The sequence below is a fragment of the Microtus pennsylvanicus genome, chromosome 19 (genome assembly GCF_037038515.1).
Source record: "Microtus pennsylvanicus isolate mMicPen1 chromosome 19, mMicPen1.hap1, whole genome shotgun sequence".
Taxonomy (NCBI): domain Eukaryota; kingdom Metazoa; phylum Chordata; class Mammalia; order Rodentia; family Cricetidae; genus Microtus; species Microtus pennsylvanicus.
Genome location: NC_134597.1, coordinates 28,346,521 through 28,368,802, shown reverse-complemented (window position 1 = coordinate 28,368,802; position 22,282 = coordinate 28,346,521). Strand labels below are relative to the sequence as shown.

General features: G+C 44.6%; 1 protein-coding gene across 8 annotated transcripts in view; it reads right to left on the bottom strand.

The window, feature by feature from the left end:
• Cald1 (caldesmon 1) overlaps positions 1 to 22,282 on the bottom strand; it is a 187,696-nt gene that overhangs the window by 18,474 nt on the left and 146,940 nt on the right. For 4 of the 8 annotated variants that reach the window (XM_075953842.1, XM_075953843.1, XM_075953844.1 and 1 more), the window contains 4 exons: positions 17,259 to 17,405; positions 13,642 to 14,029; positions 6,405 to 6,550; positions 2,809 to 3,073 (listed from right to left, as the gene is read on the bottom strand). In XM_075953842.1, the coding sequence (XP_075809957.1) occupies positions 2,809 to 3,073; positions 6,405 to 6,550; positions 13,642 to 14,029; positions 17,259 to 17,405 (946 nt within the window). Of the gene's footprint in view, positions 1 to 2,808; positions 3,074 to 6,404; positions 6,551 to 11,752; positions 11,831 to 13,098; positions 14,030 to 17,258; positions 17,406 to 22,282 lie in introns of all 8 variants that reach the window. The other 4 variants (XM_075953837.1, XM_075953838.1, XM_075953839.1 and 1 more) reach the window with 2 other exon arrangements.

Below are 22,282 nucleotides of genomic sequence, written 5' to 3'. Positions count from 1 at the left end.
GTTCAAGGTTAGCCTCAGCCAGATAGCAAGTTCAAAGTTAAAATAAAGAAGAAAGAAAGAAAGAAAAGGGGGGAAGAGAGAAACAGAGAGAGAGAGAGACAGACAGACAGACAGACAGGAGACAACAAAACAAACAGAATGGATGAAGTAGCCCTGTAGGAAAAATATGTGCTATATAAGTATGAGGACTGAGTTCAATCCTCAAAATTACCCATATACGGTAGCTCACATTTGTAACCCTTTACCAGGAAGGCAGAAACAGGTGGATCCCTGGAGTCCCTATTTAGTTAGAAACTCTGTCTCCAAACCAAAAATAAATAAATAAATAGATAAATAAATAAATAAATAAAAAATAAAAGAAAAGAAATAGTAGCTGATGCCTGAGAAACAATATTCAAATTTGACCTCTGGCTTACACACACACACACACACACACACACGTACATGTTCACACAGATACACATGAACACTTACACACAAGCAAAGACACACATACGCACACACATATCAGAATAAAACATCCCTTATATCGTATCCTTAGCTGTTCCAAAGGGCCAAAGGATGTGGTAAGAGGGTTCTGTGCTTGGTGGAAGGATGGACCCCCAAACCTCTCTAGATACGACCCACTGCTTCCGTCCTGACATCCCCTTGTAAGCAATGCCATCTGGCAGTTCCTCCTTTGAGTGCCTGCGATGTGTCTCAGAAAAATCCTGCAAAGTAGATACTATTTCACGGATGAGGAAAATAAGACAGGGTGGCTCAGTGTTGTCCCAAGGTCCCAGCTTGTAAGTGGCAGAGTCAGGTCCGTCAGATTACAAACTTCTACCCTCGCAATCACTTTCCAGCTAGAGGTCATGGCCTGATTGGAAGCCGGAGTTGGAAGAGACAATGGAATAGTTCTTCCAAACTTCCCACCCAACTTAGGAAACTGTATAACATCCACGTCAGAAAAATCAGTGAAACTCTTTTCAAGTATTTTGAGGGGCTAGGAGCTTGAGACCTGGAAAGTTCTAGGCTCAGGAGTTGGAAAAGCGGGGTGCCCACGCTTATTTCATCACTTATCCTTCACGCATCTTCAACCAAGTCACTCTTACTATTCAATTCCTTGTTTCTTTCCCCCATAAAGTAAGAAAGCACCCCAGGATGGAAGAAAAGAATGCACCCTGTAAACTATAGTCATCTAAGTTGTAGCTGACTTAGCTGTTTTTTCATGTGCTCAGGTCAAGTTTCCCTCCTTGTAACCCGATCTGCTCTGTGTGAAGAATGAAACAAATGCAAACAAATGCATTGCTAACAGTGGCAGGGGTCCGTGGAAACCCTGTGTTGGCTGCATTGCTAACCATGGCAGGGTTCTGGTGCCACAGAAGCCCTGGGTTGGCTGCACTGCTAACAGTGGCAGGGGTCCGTGGAAGCCCAGGGTTGGCTGCGTTGCTAACAGTATCAGGGCTCCGGCGCCACGGAAGCCCAGGGTTGGGTGTATTGCTAACAGTATCAGGGCTCCGGCGCCACGGAAGCCCAGGGTTGGGTGTATTGCTAACAGTATCAGGGCTCCGGCGCCACGGAAGCCCAGGGTTGGGTGTATTGCTAACAGTATCAGGGCTCCGGCGCCACGGAAGCCCAGGGTTGGGTGTATTGCTAACAGTATCAGGGCTCCGGTGCCACGGAAGCCCAGAGTTGGGTGTATTGCTAACAGTATCAGGGCTCCGGCGCCACGGAAGCCCAGGGTTGGGTGTATTGCTAACAGTATCAGGGCTCCGGTGCCGCGGAAGCCCAGGGTTGGGTGCTGGTATAAAGTAGTGGACAAAGCAGATATCATCCTAGCCTCTGTACATTCTAATCTTGGAGAAATTCGGGGGTCAGGGAGACGGCTCAGCAAATACCAGGCTGTGGCAGAAGCCTGGAGACCTGAGTCCGACCCTTGGAACTCATGTAAAACGTGCAAGGAGAAAAATCAACTCCACAAAGCTGTCCTCTCACTACCACACACAATACACCCCCACGCATGCATATCACACACATCAGTGATAATAGTAACATCTCTGCAAAGCCTCCCCAAATATTAGATATCGTGTAATAACTGTGTTTTTCTTTTCTTTCTCTTTTTATTTTGTTTGCAAGGAGAATTTCTCGATGTAACCCGGGACTGGACTGAAACTTACTGTAGAGTCTAGACGGGCCTTGAACTCAGGAAACTAGTGCCTTAGCCTTCCCAGCAGGAAGATGGCAGGCATGAACCCACCACACCCACTCTGCTTCCCAGCTTGGAGCTTGGTTCTGTGGTAGGTGGCAGACCTCTCTTCTCTCAGAGTCCCTATTGTTCTTCACTGAGAAGCTATATAAGACAATAGGCTCAGTGGGAAAATTATATAAACTCCTCTGTGCCTCAATTTCTTCATCTAGAAAATGGGGACGCAAGTACCCAGGGTTCAGAGACATGCGAGTTTATCATCACAATAAATGATCATTATTATTATTGTGAGATAGGGTCTCTCCTATAACCTAGGCTAGCTTCGAACTTGATAAGTAGTGATGGAGGACTTCTGATTCTCCTCCACCTTCTGAGTGCTAGGATTAAAGGGGTGTATGTACCACTATGGATAGAATCTAGGGCTTTGTGCACGCCTAGCAAGCGCTCTACAGACTGAGCTACCAGGTTTGTAATTGACACACTGTATATTCAAGAGCGCACTCTCAGAAGAGCAGCAGGGGACTACAAGGGACTGTTCCTCTGGGCTACAAGGTCATGGGCCACCCACGTAAGGGTTTAGGGATCTCCGAGTTTTCCTGGCTGGGCCAGGCAGTCCTTACCTCTTCTCTAGCTTTTCGTTCAGCCTCCTCCTGTTTCCTCTTCTGCTCCTCTTCCTCCAGGACCTTCCTCCTCTCTTCCCTCTTTTTCTTCAGCTCTTCCAGCTCCAAGGCTGCCTCCTGTTGCTTTTGTTTGAGTTTTTCAAACTCTTCGCTCTCAGTCTCCCCACGGCGCCGGCGCAGCTCCTCCAGCCTCTTCCCGGCTTCCACTTGTGGGGCCCCTTCGGCTTCCTTGTCCCCACCGGCTCGGCCTCCGGGGCGGCTGGGGCTGAGGGAGGAGGAACGGAAAAGCAATTACCTGGTTCTGTCTTGCAGCCCACATTGGAAGGAGGACGGTGTCTGACTGTGGGCACCGTAGACCCAGGCGCCCGATCCTCACACCAGCCCTGGGTTTGGTTGTGGGGATCTACATGGAAAATAAGGACTGCAGGAGGGCCTCTATTGCTACGGCAAAGTAAAAATGGTGCAGCGAATGTGGGCAAAACATCCCATTCCCGGGCAACCCTGAAAGTAATACTATTTTGTATATGATCCATATAGATCACTTGGCACATAGGCAAAAGAATTGAAGGCAAGGTCTTGAGATGGTGGAGCTCCTATATTCATAACAACATTATCCACAAGAGCCAGGAAGTAGGAGCCACCTGAGTCCAATGTAGGATGAATGGATTAGTAAAATGTGGTACATCCTCACCATGCAATGCTTACTGTTCAGCCTCTGAAAGAAATACCGACACATGCTACAGTGTGGGTGAACTTGAAACTCTTCTGCTGAATGAGACAAGTTAGTTAGAAAAGGACAAATACCTCAAAATTCCACTTGTATGAAGAATCTATAGCAATATCAGATTCGTAGAAACAGAGAGTGGTGGTTCTCTGGGGCGTAGGAGGTAGCCAAGGAGGAGCTGTGTGTGAGTGTGCAGTCTCAGTTCCTCAGCATGAAAGGATTACGGAGTGGAGAGCTGCTACAGGCCCTCGGGAATGCAGTCAACACGACCAAACTGTAGTTTGTTTGTTTGTTTTTGAGACAGGATCTCTCTACAGGTGGCCCCTAGCTCAAACTCATAATCCCTCTCCCTCAGCCTCCTAAATGCTGGGATTGTAGGTGTTTACCATTATTTGGGCCTTATTGTTTCATGGGGGAGTTAAATCCACTAAGGTATGTCTGTTTTGATAGAGCTTCTGGGACATTTTTCTTATCCAAAGAGTTTATTTCTACCCTCTCCAACCCCAATACAGCTGGAGTATCCTTTGTCAGGATTTAAAACTCTAAATTATTACAGATGTGGCGTGATTAGGGCGGTTACTGGAGATCAAAGGGGTCAGTCATTATATCTTATAAATGTTTTCAAATGTATCATCTCCTTTCATAGTCATAACATCTGGGTCATTCATAAAATAGGAATTTTATGAATAAGGTGAGAGAGATAAACAATTTGTCCAAGCTGTAGAAAGGAGTTGAGGGCTAGGGAGGTGGCTCAGTCGGAAAAGCTGCTTGTGCAAACAGGAGGACCCATGTACAAAAGCTGGGTGTGATGAGAAGCAAAGCTACACAGCCTGGAAAGCCAGCCCCGCCTACTCCTGATCAGTGAGAGACCCTGCCTCAAAAACAAGATGGCTGTCTGGTGAGGACCAACAGAGCATACTCTGCCTTCACTAGTGAAGTCACACAAGCTGGGTCATCCCTGAACTGGACTGGAGGGGAATCTAGTGGTTCCCTTGAAGGCTTTGATACAGGGAGCCTTTAACTGCAAGATAGAGATGTGGAATTGCTTTTGTTCAAATACTTACTAATGTACAGTGAGGTCATTACTAACGAGATCCAAACCCAACCCCTTTGTCTCAGGAACAATGAATCACACTGTTTAATATTTATTCTGTGTCAGGGATGGCACAACGCTTCCAGCTACGGAACAAGAGAATGAATGAAACAGGGCGTGGTTGATGACACGCAGTGCACAATACTGATCTTATTTTATTCACCTCTTGCTTTTGAACACAGAGGCAGTGCAGAATATACTGTTTCCTCTGAGACAATGTTTCTCAAGCTTCAGGTTTAAAAAAATCAGTTTAGTAAATTGGTCTCAACATTTTAAATAGTGAATAAGGTGTAGAGGTAAAGACAGTACCATGTACAACTTGTTTTAGCTGTAAACATGTATGTTGGAAGGGCAGGGTCATGGTATAAATTTGTTACTATGGGCTGAGATGATAAAGCATAACAGGTTCTTGATGGTCAGAGGTGAGCTCTCATTTTGAACTTGCACGAGGTTCAAGGGTTTCTTCCACCCTTCCATTGCTCTTCATGTGAAGGTCTTTGCGTTTTTGGAAAGTAGTTTGCTCTCTCCGATCATCTCGCCGTGTGGACAAGAGAACAGGCCTATGGAACCTCCTCTGGGATCCACTAGGTGTCGCTAAGTCTTTATTTTGTGTAATCAAAGCATTGGGCGTGAGGCTCCGGTTCAACAGTCACTAAGTGCAGGCTTAGGTTTAGTTAGAAAGCTGGCTCCGCAGCACTGTCGTGCATGGTACAGGATCACTGTAAAATATGCACCTCTGATCGCATTCACTCATATGTATATTGTATGATCCTGTGTGTGTGAGAGCTATCTTGAGTATTATATACATAGAAAAATATCTGGAATAAATGTTACTAATAGTTGAATTAAAAAAATTCTAACCTTAAAAATGAAAAAACAAGTCAACTTTTACCAAAATGAGAGTAAGACCTTGACTATACTGCCTCTGCTTAAACATGCTGGTAGGCTTGTAGTACCAGGGTGGTATATGGAAATACCCTCCAGAAAGTTCTGCCCTTTTTTGGGCTTAAGGCAAATCTGATAACAGGCTTTTGCCTATGAAGAACATAGCAGCTTGCTTTTAGCTCAGTTGGTAAGTAAGCATCTAGTTAAAGGCTCTTACTGTTCTCCTCCCTGTATATGGAGCACAAGGTTCTCTACTCGTATGGGCATCAACTCCTAGCAGACATGGACAAAAATAAATTACATTGTGGTAACTGGTTTCTCTCACTTTCATATATATATATATATATATATATATATATTCCTAAAATGGGAACTGAAGGCAAATTTACATAGAGGACTCTTACAGTCCTATGGGGAAAGGCTGTGCTTTGGTTTAACCTAATGTGCCCCAAGGTTTTGGATCACAGAATAATCTGAGCTTCATGAAACACTGATTTACAACCTTTGTAAAACTGAACTCTTAAAAATGGTGCTGAGAAAGGTTTGTAGGAAGTTATCTGGACCATCCAAAGCATGAACTAATGATATTAATCCCAGTCATAGTATTTCTTAGTACACTGATACCACACGAGCATATTGTCAAGACATGGACACTAAGCATTATATGCCTTGCTGTTATAAAAGAAGAAGAACTAGAAGAGGATTAAGCTGTGGTTGAGCAATGAGTTCTGGTCTGCTGCTAGTGACAGGGAGACAGGACCTGCTGACTATATCTTCAGGACAAAGGGAAGAATGCTGTCAGGTCAGATCCTTTCTGTCTGGAGGTGCAGGACAAGGCGACCGAATCTCCTCCCACATGTGGGAAGACAGCGACTGTTGAGTATCACGACTTACCTGAAAGCATTCTCGGTTTGTTTAAGCTTGTGAGTCATGAATTCTCCATTCTGTGCCTTCACGTCTGTAAATCCCTTCTTTCGATCCAAGAAGCTCTTGGCTTCTTCTTTGGGTTCTTTGTCCTTCTTAATCTTCTCATCTTTGATCTAACCAAGGATACACATCAAGAAGATAGATAATTATAAACATCTTACTAGGTTTTGGCTATTACCAAGACCCCAACTTTTAAAGAAGTCTTTTGACATAGAGCAACCATCCAGAACATGATGTAGAAATGAAACTAAGAACATTATTGGAGAGGAAAAAAACCATAGTTCTTTGGCCTGTGAGCCCAAACCTGAACCTTAGTTTTAGGAAGTTAAGATCCATCGCTGACCTCACTGGGTTTTTATTTAGGGGAGCAGAATTGTTATTATGTTTGGAAACCACCAAGTTCTAGGAATTCCACCTAAGAGTAGTTGCTTGCAGGTCCCACTAAGAAGAACAAATTACAGGTGTGGTTTTGATGGAAGAGTGGCCGTGTAGCTTGGCCAAGTTTCTTCTTGGCTAAAGGGAGCATCTTTGATAAGAGCCTAAGAAGGAGGAAACAAGAGAAAAGCCAGCAGGTGGTGCAGATCTGCCCGTTCTGGGGGCTGCAATCCAGGCTTTCGGTCAAATGAATAAGGAATCCCAAGGAGGCAACACATAACCTACATTTAGGGGAAGGACTTAGATTGAAGCCATATAAACAGTTCTAGGGTGCATTCTGACTTCCACAGTGGGAAAGAGTTAGACCACCAGAAGTGGGTTTGTGATCATCATGTAACATGGACAGAAAGGATATGCAGAGAGCAATTGGGAGCTTTAGTTATTTTTGTGGGGTTTGTGTTGTAAATTCCTCATGGTGGACAAAACAGATTATTTCAAAGTGGCTTTTAAGGTGGGCAAAGAGTTCAAATTACTATCTTCATCCATTCTTAAAATGTGAGCAGGAGAGCATGATGTCCATTGTTCTTTTCAAGACAGTTGCACAGATCTAGGGCTCTGCAGAAACACTTGGAGGAGGAAAGGTAGACCAGAGCTTCTCGGCTGTCTAGAACTTTCTCCCTTTACCTGACCACTCAACTGCTTCCCAGTGATTCTTGACACCCCCTGAACATTTACCCCTAAAAGGCATGTCTTACAAGGTAGAACGTGGTTTCACAGATTACCTTTTATAGTCCTTTGCCTGATGATTTTCCTTAAATGGTATTAAACACTGCGGGTGGACTATTCACCGACATTGGTCTAGCTGAGACTTTGATTTTCCTCCAAGGTGGGGTATATGTGGGTATCCCTTAGTTATGGTGAAGAGGGAAGCTGTAATGTTGCTGCTATGTCCTCTTTGGGAGATGTGTCTGCAGCTAAAGAGAGTGTTTTAGTCTAGAGCTGTTAGCAATCCAGCTTCTCTGGGAAGCTCATCAAGACATAGCTGGATAAAATGATCCCTTCCCAAATCCCATCCTGTTATTGCCCTCTTGGTCCCTGGTTGGGGTTTGAGCAAAGAGAAGGAAGCTCAAAGCCTGTATAGCAGTGTGGTCATGTCTGCTTGGTGGTGGTCCCTGCCCCCTAAATCACATCAGTATTCACGGAATAAGCAGAAAGAAAGAGGCTAGTTCTATTTTGGCCTGTCACTGTCATATAGAGGCCCAGAAATCATGGGCTAGAGTTCCCACCCCAGTTAATATGTTATCTGGAAATACAAACACAGAGGTGAAGGTTGCTATTTCCAGGGTAAATGAGATAAATTCTGAGTCAAATCTCGTGGCTTATGGGGCAATAGCATAGGTGAAGTTCTTTTAACTCTTTTCTTCTATTTTTCAGTCAGAAAAACTTGCATTTCCCCAAAATACATTTCAGATTTCTTGGCAAAAAAATTCTTCAAATAGATTTGTAAAAGAATAAATGTTTACCAGAAGAATGACCTCCCACCCTATTTCAAGCTATGCCTCTGTTGGGAAGAGTTATGGTGGGTGGCCTGCTCGTCCTCTCAGGGGGAAACTTTCTTAGAAACATTCCTAATCTAATAATGATGACTTGGGTTTGACTGAAAATTATTTTCTCCTGAGAAAGTAATTAAACAACTCTATAGGATCTTCAAATTTTAGTTTAAAGAATACGATGGATTAGATTCTATGGCAAGTTCACGGCAAACCCATGGCCTTCTGAGCCCCTGGGAAAAGAGCTAGTTTTTTAGGGAGGAATGTTGCCCCAGGTGGTCATGAATACTGAAAGAGTAAACAAGCTTCGTTCACAAGCAACATGGGTGTGCTCCCAAGACAGCCTCCAGACACCCGACTGTTTGGATGAGACTCCAGAAAGCTGGGCTACTTAGTGGGAGAAAACATGACCATGTGCAGGAATTTTAGGGGGTGTTGGAATTTAAGAGGCATGGCCTTAAGCTAAAGACAACTCAAAAGCCCAAGGGAGCAGGTGGACCCGCCTGAACAGAAGTCTCTGTCATGCTCCTCCGCATGATAAAGTTCCAGAGTAGCAAGAGCTGGCCGGGCGTCAGCTACAGGCTTTCAGACCACAGTTAGCACACCTTGGTTAGCTCCAGACTCCTGAATTCTCATCTGGCTCCCTGTTCCCCACTATGGGTGTTCTCCTGACTCTGTGCTCCTGATTCACAGACAACCCCGACCTTCAGCAGAGATCCCAGACCCCAGCCTGGAGTGACTGAATCATTCCCCAACCAAATTCCGGGGGCGCATCTGCACGCTAAGGTTCAGGTGGTGTGGACCTGGGTGACAGGAATAGCAGGTTCAAAGTCATGAAAAGACTCTCTGCTAGAAACTGTTTTTCTGTGGAAGGCCAAGGGAAAAACCAAATAGATACCAAGTGAAGGATTCAAAAGAGACAGCTTTATAGTCGAGGAGGAAAGACAGAAAAGTTCATTATGTCTCAAGGCTGGAGATTGTCTGCACCCCATGGCTGCAGCAGAAATCAGCTGCAGTGGAGGAAGACGGGGGGGGGGGGGGGGTATTGTTTGTTTGTTTGTTTTTTAGAGCACTGGAGGGAATTTGGGAAATGTTTCCCCTGGAAGGTCAGTGGAATGTTTGTGTTTACTTGTGGTCAACATATCCTGCTTATGCTCTGTGGATTCCTGTCAGGCAAGCAAGGTTTCTGTTTGCTTTTTGTGACAAAAGAAGAAGAAGAAGAAGAAGAAGAAGAAGAAGAGGAGGAGGAGGAGGAGGAGGAGGAGGAGGAGGAGGAGGAGGAGGAGGAGGAGGAGGGAAAGGAAAGGAAGAAAGAAAGGAAAGAAAGAAAAGAAAGAAAGAAAGAAGAAGGGGTTGTTTAAAATGACTGAATCATGCAAAACCGATTTAAAGTTTCCTACATAGCACAGCAGTCCAGCTAGCTGGGAAGAGGGGACTCTATCCATTCAGTCAGCAGTTTGTCTGTGCAGTGTTAAAATGTTAAGATGGACCTTTGGAAAAGCCTGGTTGGAGGAGATTATCTAGACTGGCGTAAAAACGAAGCCAGAAATGATGAGAACTGGAGTGTGCTGTGGGGAAACCTGGGGAAGGGATAATGGCAGGGCTGGGACCAGCTGTTGCTGGAGTGTTTAACCAACACCTCAGACTGGGCCTTATCTGAAAAGAGGCCGATGAACGGCTGGAGGATGGGCCTCTTCTGACTCAGACACCCTATGTGGGCATGGGATGCTTTGGCCATTAAAAGTGAAATCAGTAGCTTGGGGAAGTAAATTAACTCTCACAACACTGGAGGGTGTTCACTACAGTCTCCCCTTCCCATATTTCATCGCTGAGTTGCAAATTTCACACCATCTTCCCATGTAGGAAGATGTTCCAGTGTGCTCGGCTGCCTCCTTAGCTGCCCAGTAAAGCATCTCGGTCATCAGCTTTTGCACTCTCTCCCTCCAAAGCCAGTGCTCATATTCAAACCACAATTTCTATTAAAAACAGAGAGGAATAAAAGTCTAAAAAGCCAGTGTAACATCCTGTATAAATGACATGGTCTTTCTTCTTATACAAATCTTACAAAGTCACCTAAGAAAACCACCCTCTCGCTACTTAATACAGCCATCTATTATCCACACATGGAATTTTCTTTACAGTTCTGGATTTTCTTAATGGATGCTCTAACAGAGAAACGTAGCAAGAATCCGTTTGGGCCAGTATCCAATGACTACAGATCACTTCATCAGTCTCTTGGGCAACATAACTCTGGCATTTCTACTGCTGGTGGTTCTGTTTTACTATATCCAGACTACTTGAACAATTTGTAGTGCCACTTGAGGCTAGCACAGTCAGGATGGTTAGAACGAGGTGGGCTTTCTGCGTGGCATTATATGCTGGAGCGCTGTGGCCCTCAGCCTGTGGGAGCCTCATTTACTTACCTACAAACACCCTGGTGCCTGCTCCCCTGTGTGTGTGTGCACCTCGTAAATGCAATGCAGAGGATTTGACCAAACCTTCCTTTTGAAAACCATACATCATCTTCAGCTTGTCAATTGTCTACTGCGATTTAGGTTGGGGGAGGGTGAATTTTCTTGAAAAGGTTAAAGCATTAGTCAAAGCCAGCTGGAAAGACTTCATGATTGAAATGCAAGCAGAGAAGGACTCACAAAAAAACCAAAGTCACACTGTAGGGGAGGGAAGCTGGAAAGCCTGGGGAGCAAGGCTGCCTAAGGGCTTGACTGTAATACCCACTAAGAAAGACAGTTTGTATGAGAATTACTGTCTACATGCCCTCAGATGCTTTCAAGTTCATCCTTTTATTTTTTTTGAACTACTGATTATCAAGTATACATGTGTGTGGGGCTTGAGTGTGTATGAATGTATGTGCACATGGGTGCATGTGTGTGGTATATGAGTGTGTGTGAATGTGTTTGTTCAAGTGTGTGTGTGTATGTGTGTGTGTATGTGTGTGTGTATGTGTGTGTGTAAGGCACAGGTTGATTTTGGGTGTTGTTCATGGGTCACTACCTTAATTTTTGAGACAAGATCCCTTGCTGAAGCTAGAGTTCACTGGTTGCCTGCCCATGAGTCCCTGCTGATAACCCCTAGTGATCCTTCTGTCTCTGCTTCCTTAAAGTGCAATTATACACTCCCCTATGCCATGTCCAGCTTTTTATGTGCATGCTAGGGAACGCTAGTACCAAACTCAAGTCCTCCTGCTTGAATGACCAGCTCTACTCACTGGGCCATGTCTCCTGCTTGGTTAATTAGTTATGAGACGCTCTCCACTATCCCATCATTCAGTGATTCATTAGACCCCGGGACAGGGGTTGCAGTTCCTAGATCAGCTCCAGGGATGCCGCTCTGTGTGTGACGCGCGGTCTGGTTATTCGTAACAGCATTTACCTCTTCCTTTTTGGAGGCGGCCTTGTCATCTTGGGACTTTTGAGCTTGCCCTTTAGCTCTCTTTTCTTCATCCTTTTCCTTTTCAAGAATGGTGAAGGTCACTCAGGTAAATAGAAGCCCTTTCTAGCTTGCAAGAGTGAGAGGGTGCTCAGATCACTCTGCGTGGGCTGTGATGTTTCCGTGGCTGCCCTAATGCCATACTCAGACCCCTGGGTGCCCGTGGTACCTGGTGCTGGTGGATCTATCAGCAGGTGTGACATGGCCCACCCCACCCTACTCTTTTCTCCCGTGGCTTCCGTTGTGCTCACTGATATCTAGCCTGACAGCGTGTTCCAGGTGTGTGTCTACATCCTGCCCATGGTCTTCTCAATTACAGCCAGGTGCATGAGCCCTTGACCCAGAAGCAGGGGTGAAAAACAACATTGGCGTGATGCAGTGACAATGGGTTCACTCTGGAAAGGTGACCGTGCAAGCGTGTCTGTTTCCTTTACAGCGCTTACAAGGGGTTTTTAATGCAGCCTTGCAGACAGAGAAGAAAAAAAAAACCTCACAAAAGTGTATTTTTATATTTCATTTCCCAACTACTATTCGTATCCTTCTTAGAGCCCCGTAAACTTGTGCTGCCCTCATGGCGAATGGAGCAAATTTCATGCTCTCATTCACCCATCAATGGCTAACTGGCACTACCCCACCGAATGACTTCCTGCAAGTCTACATTAAACCCGGGTCTATCTACATGATGGCAAGCCAGGCTTTTGAAGCTGATGTTTTTGTTGGGGAAGGAGTTCCAAATGTCTCCTTTCACTCCTTTATTCCAGTTGATCTCAAAGGATTTATATATTTTTGTCTTGCCGCTAGTGTCTGAACTTAATCTTTATTTCTACTCCCCAACCCCTAATTCTATAATTAAAAAAAAAAAAAGCTATCGAACACCAGAGCAAGGTGAGAAGTCTGGGCCTCTTGCCTCATGTACACCCAGGAAAGATGTCAGAAAGAAGGGGTTCAGATGCAGATTCAGATGCAGTTGCAGAAACAAGCTGACACAGCCCCACCACACATTCATCATCTTTGGGTTGATTCATTTTTTTATAGCCATAACACCCAAGCACAGAGCAATTGATTCCTCTCCGGTTGGCTCATCAATTTTGTTGATTGATTGCATACTTGGCCGTGGTTTGATTGCGTCATGCTTGGGTTTTGCTATGGCCTAAAAAGAATGAACACCTCGCCAAATGATCAAGCAGGTGAGGGGAAGTGCAGGAGGGCCTCAGCCCGCCCGTTTGGTGTGCATCGCATGTCTCATGAGTCGCAGGCATCACACAGTAGGGATGCAGTGCGTACTGTACCTGCTGCTTCGGGACAGCTGGCTGAAGTCTGTCTTCTTGTCCTTTCCTTTCTGCTTTCTCAACCCCCTTCTCGCCCTTGTCCTTTGCTTCCTGCTTCTCGCTCCTTTGTTCCTCTAGCTGCTTTTTCCGTCTTTGCTCCTCTAGCCTAGCCTTCTCCTCCTCCTCTGCCTTGGCCCTCTGCTGCTCCTCAGCCATTCGTCTCTGCTCTTCCTCAGCCCTTGCCCGCTCCTCGGCTTCCCTCCTTTCTCTTTCTTCCGCAGCTGCCTTTTGTTCGGCTTCAATTCTTGCCTGTTCCTCTGCTAGCTTTCTGTCCTGCTCAGCTTTGAGCCTTTCTCTTTCTTCTGCTTCCAACCTCAGCCTCTCTGCCTCGGCTCTCTCTCTCTCTTCCTCTTCCATCCTTTTTTGACGGGCTAGCTCCTCTGTGTCTTGTTCCCTCTCCCCCTCTGCTTTGGACTCGTCCGCACTGACTTGCCCGTTTTCCAGTACCATTACCACAGCTTCTTCTTGGGGTTCTGGTGTTTTCTCTTCTACCGTCTCCTCTACCTGATTTTCGCCAACGCTCCCTCCCTTCAGCTCCTCCTCCTCCTTTTCTTCTTTCTTTGTGTCTTCAGCATCCTGATGGCTGTTCTTCTGGTAGGACTTGGTGACGACTTCTGTTTCCTCCACCTCATATCGTCCTGGACGACTCTCTCTTTTCTCTTCCTTCTCTGCTGTTTCATTTTCTGCCGTGTCATTTTGCATACTTCCGCTTGGGACGGACAGACTGGCATCTGTTACTGTTGGATCAAACTCCTTCTGACGCTCTAGGGCTTCCTGGAGGCGTTTCTGGCGTCTCTCTTCACGCCTAGCCAGGCGCTCCAGTAAGGCAGCCTCCTCGTCACCTTCTATCTGAGTGTTCGTGGTGGCTGGCTTAGACCCCTCATCAGGAACACTGGATGACAGAAGGAACAACACCAGAGACAGCTTGTCGGTTAATCGGTCATCCAGAGTCACCCATAACCAGAGCAGATGCCAGCAGTATCTAGCTCACACACCCCTAGGTGTTACCACTCTATTCTTGCTTGTCTGACTTCCAACCAAGCCTAACCAAGTCTTTGCTCTTGGGCTTTCTCAGGTCATTGTGTCTCCTCAACTTGCTGTAAGAGTTTTGGATATTAATGTCACCCAACAGAACCTGAGGAACAGCATCAGATAAACACTTTGGCCTCTCTGTTTTGAAGGATAATTAATTCTACAGTCATGGCTCTTACTAGAGTTACATTCCAAATAACCACAGTGGCCACTTATCCCCAAAAGCAACCTTTACATGGTTGCCCCCCACACTTACCTACAGCCCTACCATTGTTTCCTGGGATTACCTTACAAACTACTTGTGCTTAAAACACGATTTCAGAATCTGGGTCACTGTGGATCCCAACTATGCCAAGGATCAAGTCAGAATAATGAGTGAATTCCTTGAGCATCATAGTTTCATATTCGAGCCATGTAGTCATTCCTGATCTGGATTGGTGGGACCCAAGGTCTTTAGAGGGGGAAGAGTATGTCCAGTGGGGAGACTCGGTATTTATGCCAGCAATCTGCACTTTGGAGACATCTAAGCGTCCTCCACAATTCATGGGGTGATGACTGCCAGCCAAGGATGGCATTTCCTACCATCTGCCCTTCTTTGCACCTGGACCAGGTAACCAATGAAATGGGAGTATAAATGGTGCACCCAGGCCAAAGCAATTGAACAGGTGCATATTTTCTGTGCTCGCCAGACTTTGGATTTTTAGGGTTCACAGAGCCATAGGGGAAAGAAAGACAGACAGACCCCTGGGGCTCGCTGACAATCAGTCTAGCTGAATCAGTCAACCCCAGGCTCAGTGAAAGACCCTGTCTTCAGAATAAGGTGGACAGCCAGGTGTGGTGGTGCACACCTTTAATCCTAGCATTTGGAAGACAGAGGCAGAGGTATCTTTGTGAGTTTGAGGCCTGCCTGGTTTATATAGCACATTCCAGGACAGCCAGAGATGCACAGTGAGACCTTGACTCAAACAAAGAACAACCAAAAATAAAAGTAATAAAATAAAAGTAAGGTGGAGAGCACTTGATCTAGTACACAAGAATATCCACAATGCATTAGGTTACTGTATTAGAATACTGAAATTGCCTTAGCAACTATATTACTATAACTGATCGAGCTGACCTAACTTCTTTATATAGGTTTCCAGGAATAAAAAACTTTTTCTCCTTCTCTCCAATTGGTAAAGACCGGATAATCCAATGTTTATTTAAAAAAGAAATGTAAAATCCAAACTGTAGCATGTCCGTCATCTCCTCACTCTTCCAGGGCGCTGGACACTGCCCAGACCAAGGGCGTTGGCCATTCCTGGCTGGAATTACTAGTCATGTGATACCAGAGCTGTGACCAGAGCTGGAAGCATATGTCTTGCAATGTTTAGAAACTCCATCAAATTTCATGGTTCATACCAAACTTGGCTCTCCTGATGTTCAAGTTCACTTGGTTTTGGAAAAATACATTTCATATTTAACAACAAAATACGGCCAAGGAAATCCTAGATTTTAAGCCTGTTTGGCCTCTGCTGTTGCTGGAGGACACTGTCTCTGTGAATTAGCCGCACACGGATTGCATGTCCACAGGAACATGAAGAACTGGGAGTCTAAGGGCAAAGGTCTATGCATAGGACGCTTGGATCAACTGAGTTCTGATGTTTCAAAAAGGTAGTATGAATTCCAAAGTGCTAGCCTGATGAAATTGCTGTTAAGAAATCAACAGACTCAACTGAGCCTTTCTCTGCTTGCTTTCTTTCTTTCTTTCTTTCTTTCTTTCTTTCTAGATCATGGTAACAATCATTGGTAGAAGTTAAGTGTCAGAGCTGCTTAGCCCCAAGAAGGAGCTTTATACTTGTAAATGATTAATATGTCTGCAGGAAATCACATGTTCAGACCTGAATATATTTCATTTTAAAAACATTTTTTTTGTTGTTGTTTTTTAGTTCTTTTGATACAGAGTCTCATGTAGCCCAGGCTAGCCTTGCACTAACTAAAAAGCCAAGGTTGACCACGAACACCTTCCTGATCCTCCCGTTTCCACCTTTGGAGTGCTAGGATTATAAGCTTGCACCATCACGCTTGGTGAAAGGATTTGTAAATTTGGATAATCTCATAAAATAGCTAAGAATAAAATTAAAGCTGAAATGAGTACAAATAGAAACAAGACCTAAATATATGCTGTTAATTTTGCTGTTGGGTCGAAGCTCAAACCTAGGGCCTTACAGGCGAGACCTGCCCTGCGCTGTTACCTCAGTCCAGAAGCAAGGTTTTCAGAAGCCGAAGCTATTGATCAGTTGTAACTTTTAAAAACCATTGTTGAACACTCACCAATAACCAGATTCAGGAAAGGCCTCAACATGTCATTTTAAAAACTATTTTTGCCCCCTCTCTTTAGCTTGGAAACAGAAAAGGGCAACGGATGGCCCCTTTGTCCCCTTTCTGTGAGACTCTGCCAAGAGCACACTGTGTCATGTGCTTCCCACGTGCAAGGCATTGGGCATCTTACATGCACTCACATTTCTCTGTGGCTGAGCAGTAGTCTTCACGGGGGCTATGGCCGTATCTACTAAAGTGAAGGGACACAGATTGCTAGTTGGGGTTCAAAGCCAGTGAGTGAATCCCAGTGATCACACCTGCCCCTCCACTCCTCTTGACAACACTTCCTCCTCAATTAGGAACCAATTACCAAAGACCAAGGTTGCTATCTTCTACCTAAACATTAAGCTTCTTATTAAGTTAAACTTGTCTTGTACATCAACATTTGTAAGACTACCCTGGAAAATGAACCAAAGAGCCTGTGACCCCTCCCTTGAAGATTTTTTTTTAAAAAAAAAAACGTAGACCAAGTTAATGGAGCTATTACCAGCCTCCTCACGAAATACACTAAATAAAAGAAGCAGAACAAAAACTACGTATAGCCTGGGCTACACAGTGACTTCCAGCTTGGGATACCCAGTCAGAACCCATCTTAACACAACCAAAACCAACCAACCAAACCATAATGGCTGAGTTGGTCTGAGAAGGGAATAATTTGCTAGCAAATTCCATTCAACAGGACAGGCTAAGGCACACCCAGAGATGCCTCACTGAGACGAGGACAGTACCTGTTCTGGGCATGAGCCTCCACCTGGTCAGTCACCTGTCCCAAGGATTCTTCCTCTTGCTTCTGACGCAGCCTTTCCTGCCGGGCTCGGCGACGCCGTTCCCTGGCGGCCTCTTCTTCATCATCATCGTTCCTCTGATAGGCGATTCTGCAACAGAAGGACAAGCTCCTGAGCATACCAGCTGACAAGCGTTGTCATCAATGTCCTGGCCACACAGCCTTGAATGGCTACTAACGAGCCAGGTTCCAAAAGGATGGTTCGCTTTCCCAAGTTTGGAGACCCAACCAATGTGTTTTCAAACATTTTAGTATTTGAAAAGCACTAATCCAGTGACTCTGGGAACAATTTATATTGATCAAATAAACCAGAGGATCTACAGCAGAGAAGACTGCCTTTGAAGACTGTGGGGTAGCATGTTTGGACTTCTGTACTGAGCTGATTATCACATGCAAGATTTAAAAGTGAAAATAGCAAATATTGAACTCAAAGAATCAAAACATGTATTAAAAAAGACTCGGTACATTATGTGAATCAGAGCCAGAATTGTCCCAAAGATTAGGAAAGACTCCAGTTACCATTACTATTAAAGCAAGACTCTAGTGCTAATAAGCCAAAGTTTTCACTACAACCGAGGACACCGAACATCTTCTTCGGTCAGATTTTGTTATGCCCGGGTGTGTGTATCATTGGCCTTTGGTTTATGGCTTCACAGTAGGTGCACTGTGAGAGTGTGTAGCCACCTCTTGTTCACTAAAAGGTGTATTAGTTCTTGTTTCATTAAAACGTTTTAATATCCCATATGTTGCACTGCTTGTACATGTGTGTGCGTGCGCATTTGTGTGTTTATGCGTACACACGCACATGTGTGCACAGGCGTATGGAGGCCCTGAGGCTGACGTTAGGAGTCTTCCTCAATTGCTTTCCACCTGTTTCTTGAACCAGAGTTACTGATGGCGCTAGCTAACTTGCTGCAGGTTGGAATTACAGGCGGGCCACCATGTCCACCCACACTCATGAAGAGTCTGAACTATGGTCCTCCTGCTTATGTGGTGGGAACTTTAACCACTGAGCAATCTCCTCAACCCCAAAACAAGAGATGTCCCTAAGTGGGCACAAACTCAACTTGTACATAATTGCCAAGATAAGTTAATTTTCAAATTAAAGAAAATAAAACATCAGAACCTATGCAAGCAGCCCATATGCAACTGATGGTAGTTTGCTCATTTTGGATTTACCAACCAGGCCTGTGTAGGCTTAGATCCACTACTTTTAATCTGTGGCGTCTTTTTCCTTCAATAGTACTATGAGTGTTAAAACTTCCGTTCATTTGCTCTTTGCTGCTTCAGAAAATCTGACTTTATATTTACTGAAATCTGCTAGTGGTCAGATGTCACTATAAATGAAGTGTGTATATGTTCCATCTATATATCTATTACATATTCTGTTAAACTGACTGGGAATTTGCTACAAATACGGAGGGGAGAGAAGCCCGGTAGAATTAATGTAGGACTAGACTAACAGTCAGAGAGCTTGGTTTTCAGAACTGATTTCTCGGGAATATCTGGCCCTTGGAACAACCTGTCCTAAGTTTCCTTGTCCCCCAAAATGGCAATCAAACAGAAATCATGGCTGCTGGAGAGAGTGTGGTAAACGGTGGCATTCTGTTGTTAGGGAAATTCAGCTAAGGGGCGGCCTGGTGAGGGAAGAGGAGTTCAATTGTGGACGTGTTGAGTGCGAGGGGACAAGATGACAAGACACAAATGTTCCCTTCTAATTCAATCATGGTGTCGTTTGCAGGAACAAGCCCTTCCCAGTGGTTTGGCTTTAACCTGCGGATTCTTGGCCTAATATTCTTTGGCGTATTTCTGAGCAGACCGCTCTAACCACAGCAGAGAGAAGAGTACTTAACAACTGCCTCGCAAGCTAATCAAAGAGGAGTTCTTTATTTGGTCTCTCCATCTCGGGAATCAGCCCTGAAAGCACCCTCTGTTTTGGAGTCTTCTTCTTCTGGGACAAGCAGGAGACATGGAAGGTCCATAGGGGCCATCCCCGTGCTAAGAACAATGCTCTCCCCGCTGTAAGCCGTCAGATTGAAGCCAGGGTTTCCCAAGATATTTGAGATGTCACTATCTTCCTCCCACCTACCCCGAGAGCTTCATAGGTGCTGACATTTAGCTGGAAGATAAACTGTTTACTACCATGGCCGGGACACAGCAAGCTTTCTTTCCTCTTGGATTTCTCATTGGAGGAGTGACCTGCGCAGAGTACTACCTCCACTGTCTCTTCTAATCCTTCCTGCTTATAACTTAAGGTCTGTGGGTGATAGCCCCCCTTCTGAGCACAGTTACCAGAGACTGCCTGAGAATGACCTTTTCCTGTTATTAATACAATGAGGGATTAAAATTGTTCACCAAGTTAAAACAATAAAAGAACTGTCATGGTCTCATGCTGTGCTCAGCCCTAACAGTCCCAGTCTCTGGATGAAGACCATATCAGGAGGGACAAGGCAGGGGCTACTCCTGGTAAACCATCTACCATACAAGTGTAAGCACTGGTGTTACAATCCTCAGCACCATGTAAATACTGAGACAAGGGAACGCCCAGACTAAGTTATCTAGATTATTAACTGGATCAGTGAGCTCTGAGTTCAACCGAGAGACCCTGCCTTAGTTTACAAGGCAGAGAGTGACTGAAGAAAACGCTTGACATCAGTCTGGTTTCCTTGTACACATGAACCTGTACACACATATACATACACATGTATACACCTACACATACACACCACATATACACATATGCACACACAGACACACACAGACACACGCACACACATACCACATACATGCACACACACATAGACAAACATACACAAACACACACACCACATACCACATACACATACATGTACACACAGGTACACACACATAGACAAACACACACAAGCACACACACACCACATATGCACACGTACATACACACAAACACACACACACAAACCACATACACACACCACATATACACACACATGTACACACACGCACACATCACATTTTCACACACATATACACACAGAGAAACACACATGCACACACACATACACACACAAAGAGAAACGCACACACACAGACACACAGACACACACACAGACACACACACACCACATACACATGAAGCCAAACAGAACTATCATTTGACTTTATGAGTGCAACTATGTGGATAACAAACTCTTCAACTGCGAGACTCCCACACAGGTCCTCGGAGAGCCAAGAAATTTATGGCTTCTAAAAGCAGCCTGTCTTTTATACTTTTACCACTGATTTATTTCTTCTTTTCTTTCTTTTTTTGGCCGGGGGACAGTTGGAGGTTTTGAGATAGGTCTCATTATGTAGCCCTGGCTGTCCTGGAACTCAATCTGTAGATCAGACTGGCCCCAAACTCACAGAGAGCTTCCTGCTTTCTCTTCCTGAGTGCTGGGGTTAAAGGTGTGTGCTACAACACTCAGCTAGGATTTATTTTCTTATAGAAAAAAAAAACCTCTTCTGATTCTGAAAGTAATGGACTCTTGTTTTGTTTTAAAACTAGGTAATTACCTAATGTCTAAAGACAAAAGTGAAAATCAGCTGCTTAGGATCATGTAAACTAAGCTCGGAGATGATGCAAAATTGAGGTATTCAGTACATATGTCCCTAGGTATGGAGATATATACATTTTTAATAAAGTAGGGTCATATTATATGTGTTATTTCACAAACAGTTCCTTTAATTAAGCTTAGTCATGGCCACGTTTTAACACATCAACAAACCACATCAAAGGAAACAGTATTTTATATCTACATACACCAGATGGTAATTATTGTAGATATACTATAACCTAATATTTTTCTTGCTGGTTATTAAATATGTTTCTCCAACTTTATGCTCCTCCAAGCAGTGGTACAGAGACTTTGAAACTTCTCAGAAGGTTTTTTGGAGGCTTTTGATGCTCTGAGAAACTGACCTCCAGAAAGGTAGCATAATTCCAGTGCTGTGTGGGCAAGCCCACTTCACCATCACCCAGACTCTGTCCAAAAAGACAGACAAGGAGGCAAGATTCCTACCACATCTACAATAGCAGTAGCTCTGTTCTACATCAAAGACAGAACGTTAGCATCTCGGATCTTCCACACATCAACCTTAACCTGGTTGGAAATGCTGCTAACTAACAAGATTCCGATCTAGCCAGATGGTCAGAGAGGCATAACAGCCTACTTTTACTTCTGTGAAATTTCAGCAGACTCCAGTATTAACCAATCCATTCACTCGTGTCCACAGCACGGAAGCAACCACCTTCCCAGATGCTTTGGGACAAATTCAACTACATTTCATACAGTTTTAATCAAGTACATTTCGTTATGATTTAAAAAAATAAGTAAAAAACAAACAAACAAAAACCTGACAATATCAGGTCCGTGAGCTCCGGAGCCATGCTGACCGTGAGTGAGTTTACGATGGATCGAGTGTTCTGCTTTGTCTCTTAGCAACCGTTTGTGCTTGTGTCTCATCACAAACACCTGGGGATTTGAGGGACCTTTCTAGTGAAAGGTCAGGGTTGCTAAGAGCCAAGTGACTCAGCAGATATTTGGGACAACGAGAGGAAATCCACCATGTATTCGCACATAGAATTTATAAACCAGTGCAAACAATCCCCAGAGTTCATAATAATTACACACTACCAGACATGTGTGTCCATAGCATGAAAAAGCAAAGGGCTGGTGTTCCCTCCATTCTCAGAACCATTTCTTAAAGGCCCTGCTGATGCTTGATATGAAAGCTCAGAGCTACATGCCAGGAAAACTCTTTCATAACGTCTGGCTGTTCCAAGAGATCGACTTTAAGTCTCCAACACCAGAACTCTGTTACCTCCGTATATGACCTTGTTAAATTCTGGGCCTTTCAAATGGAAAAGTTCAAACGAATACAAATCATTGTAAACATGATGAACTTGGGAATCATTGAGAATCCAGTTTCTTTGTACCAGTCTGTCAA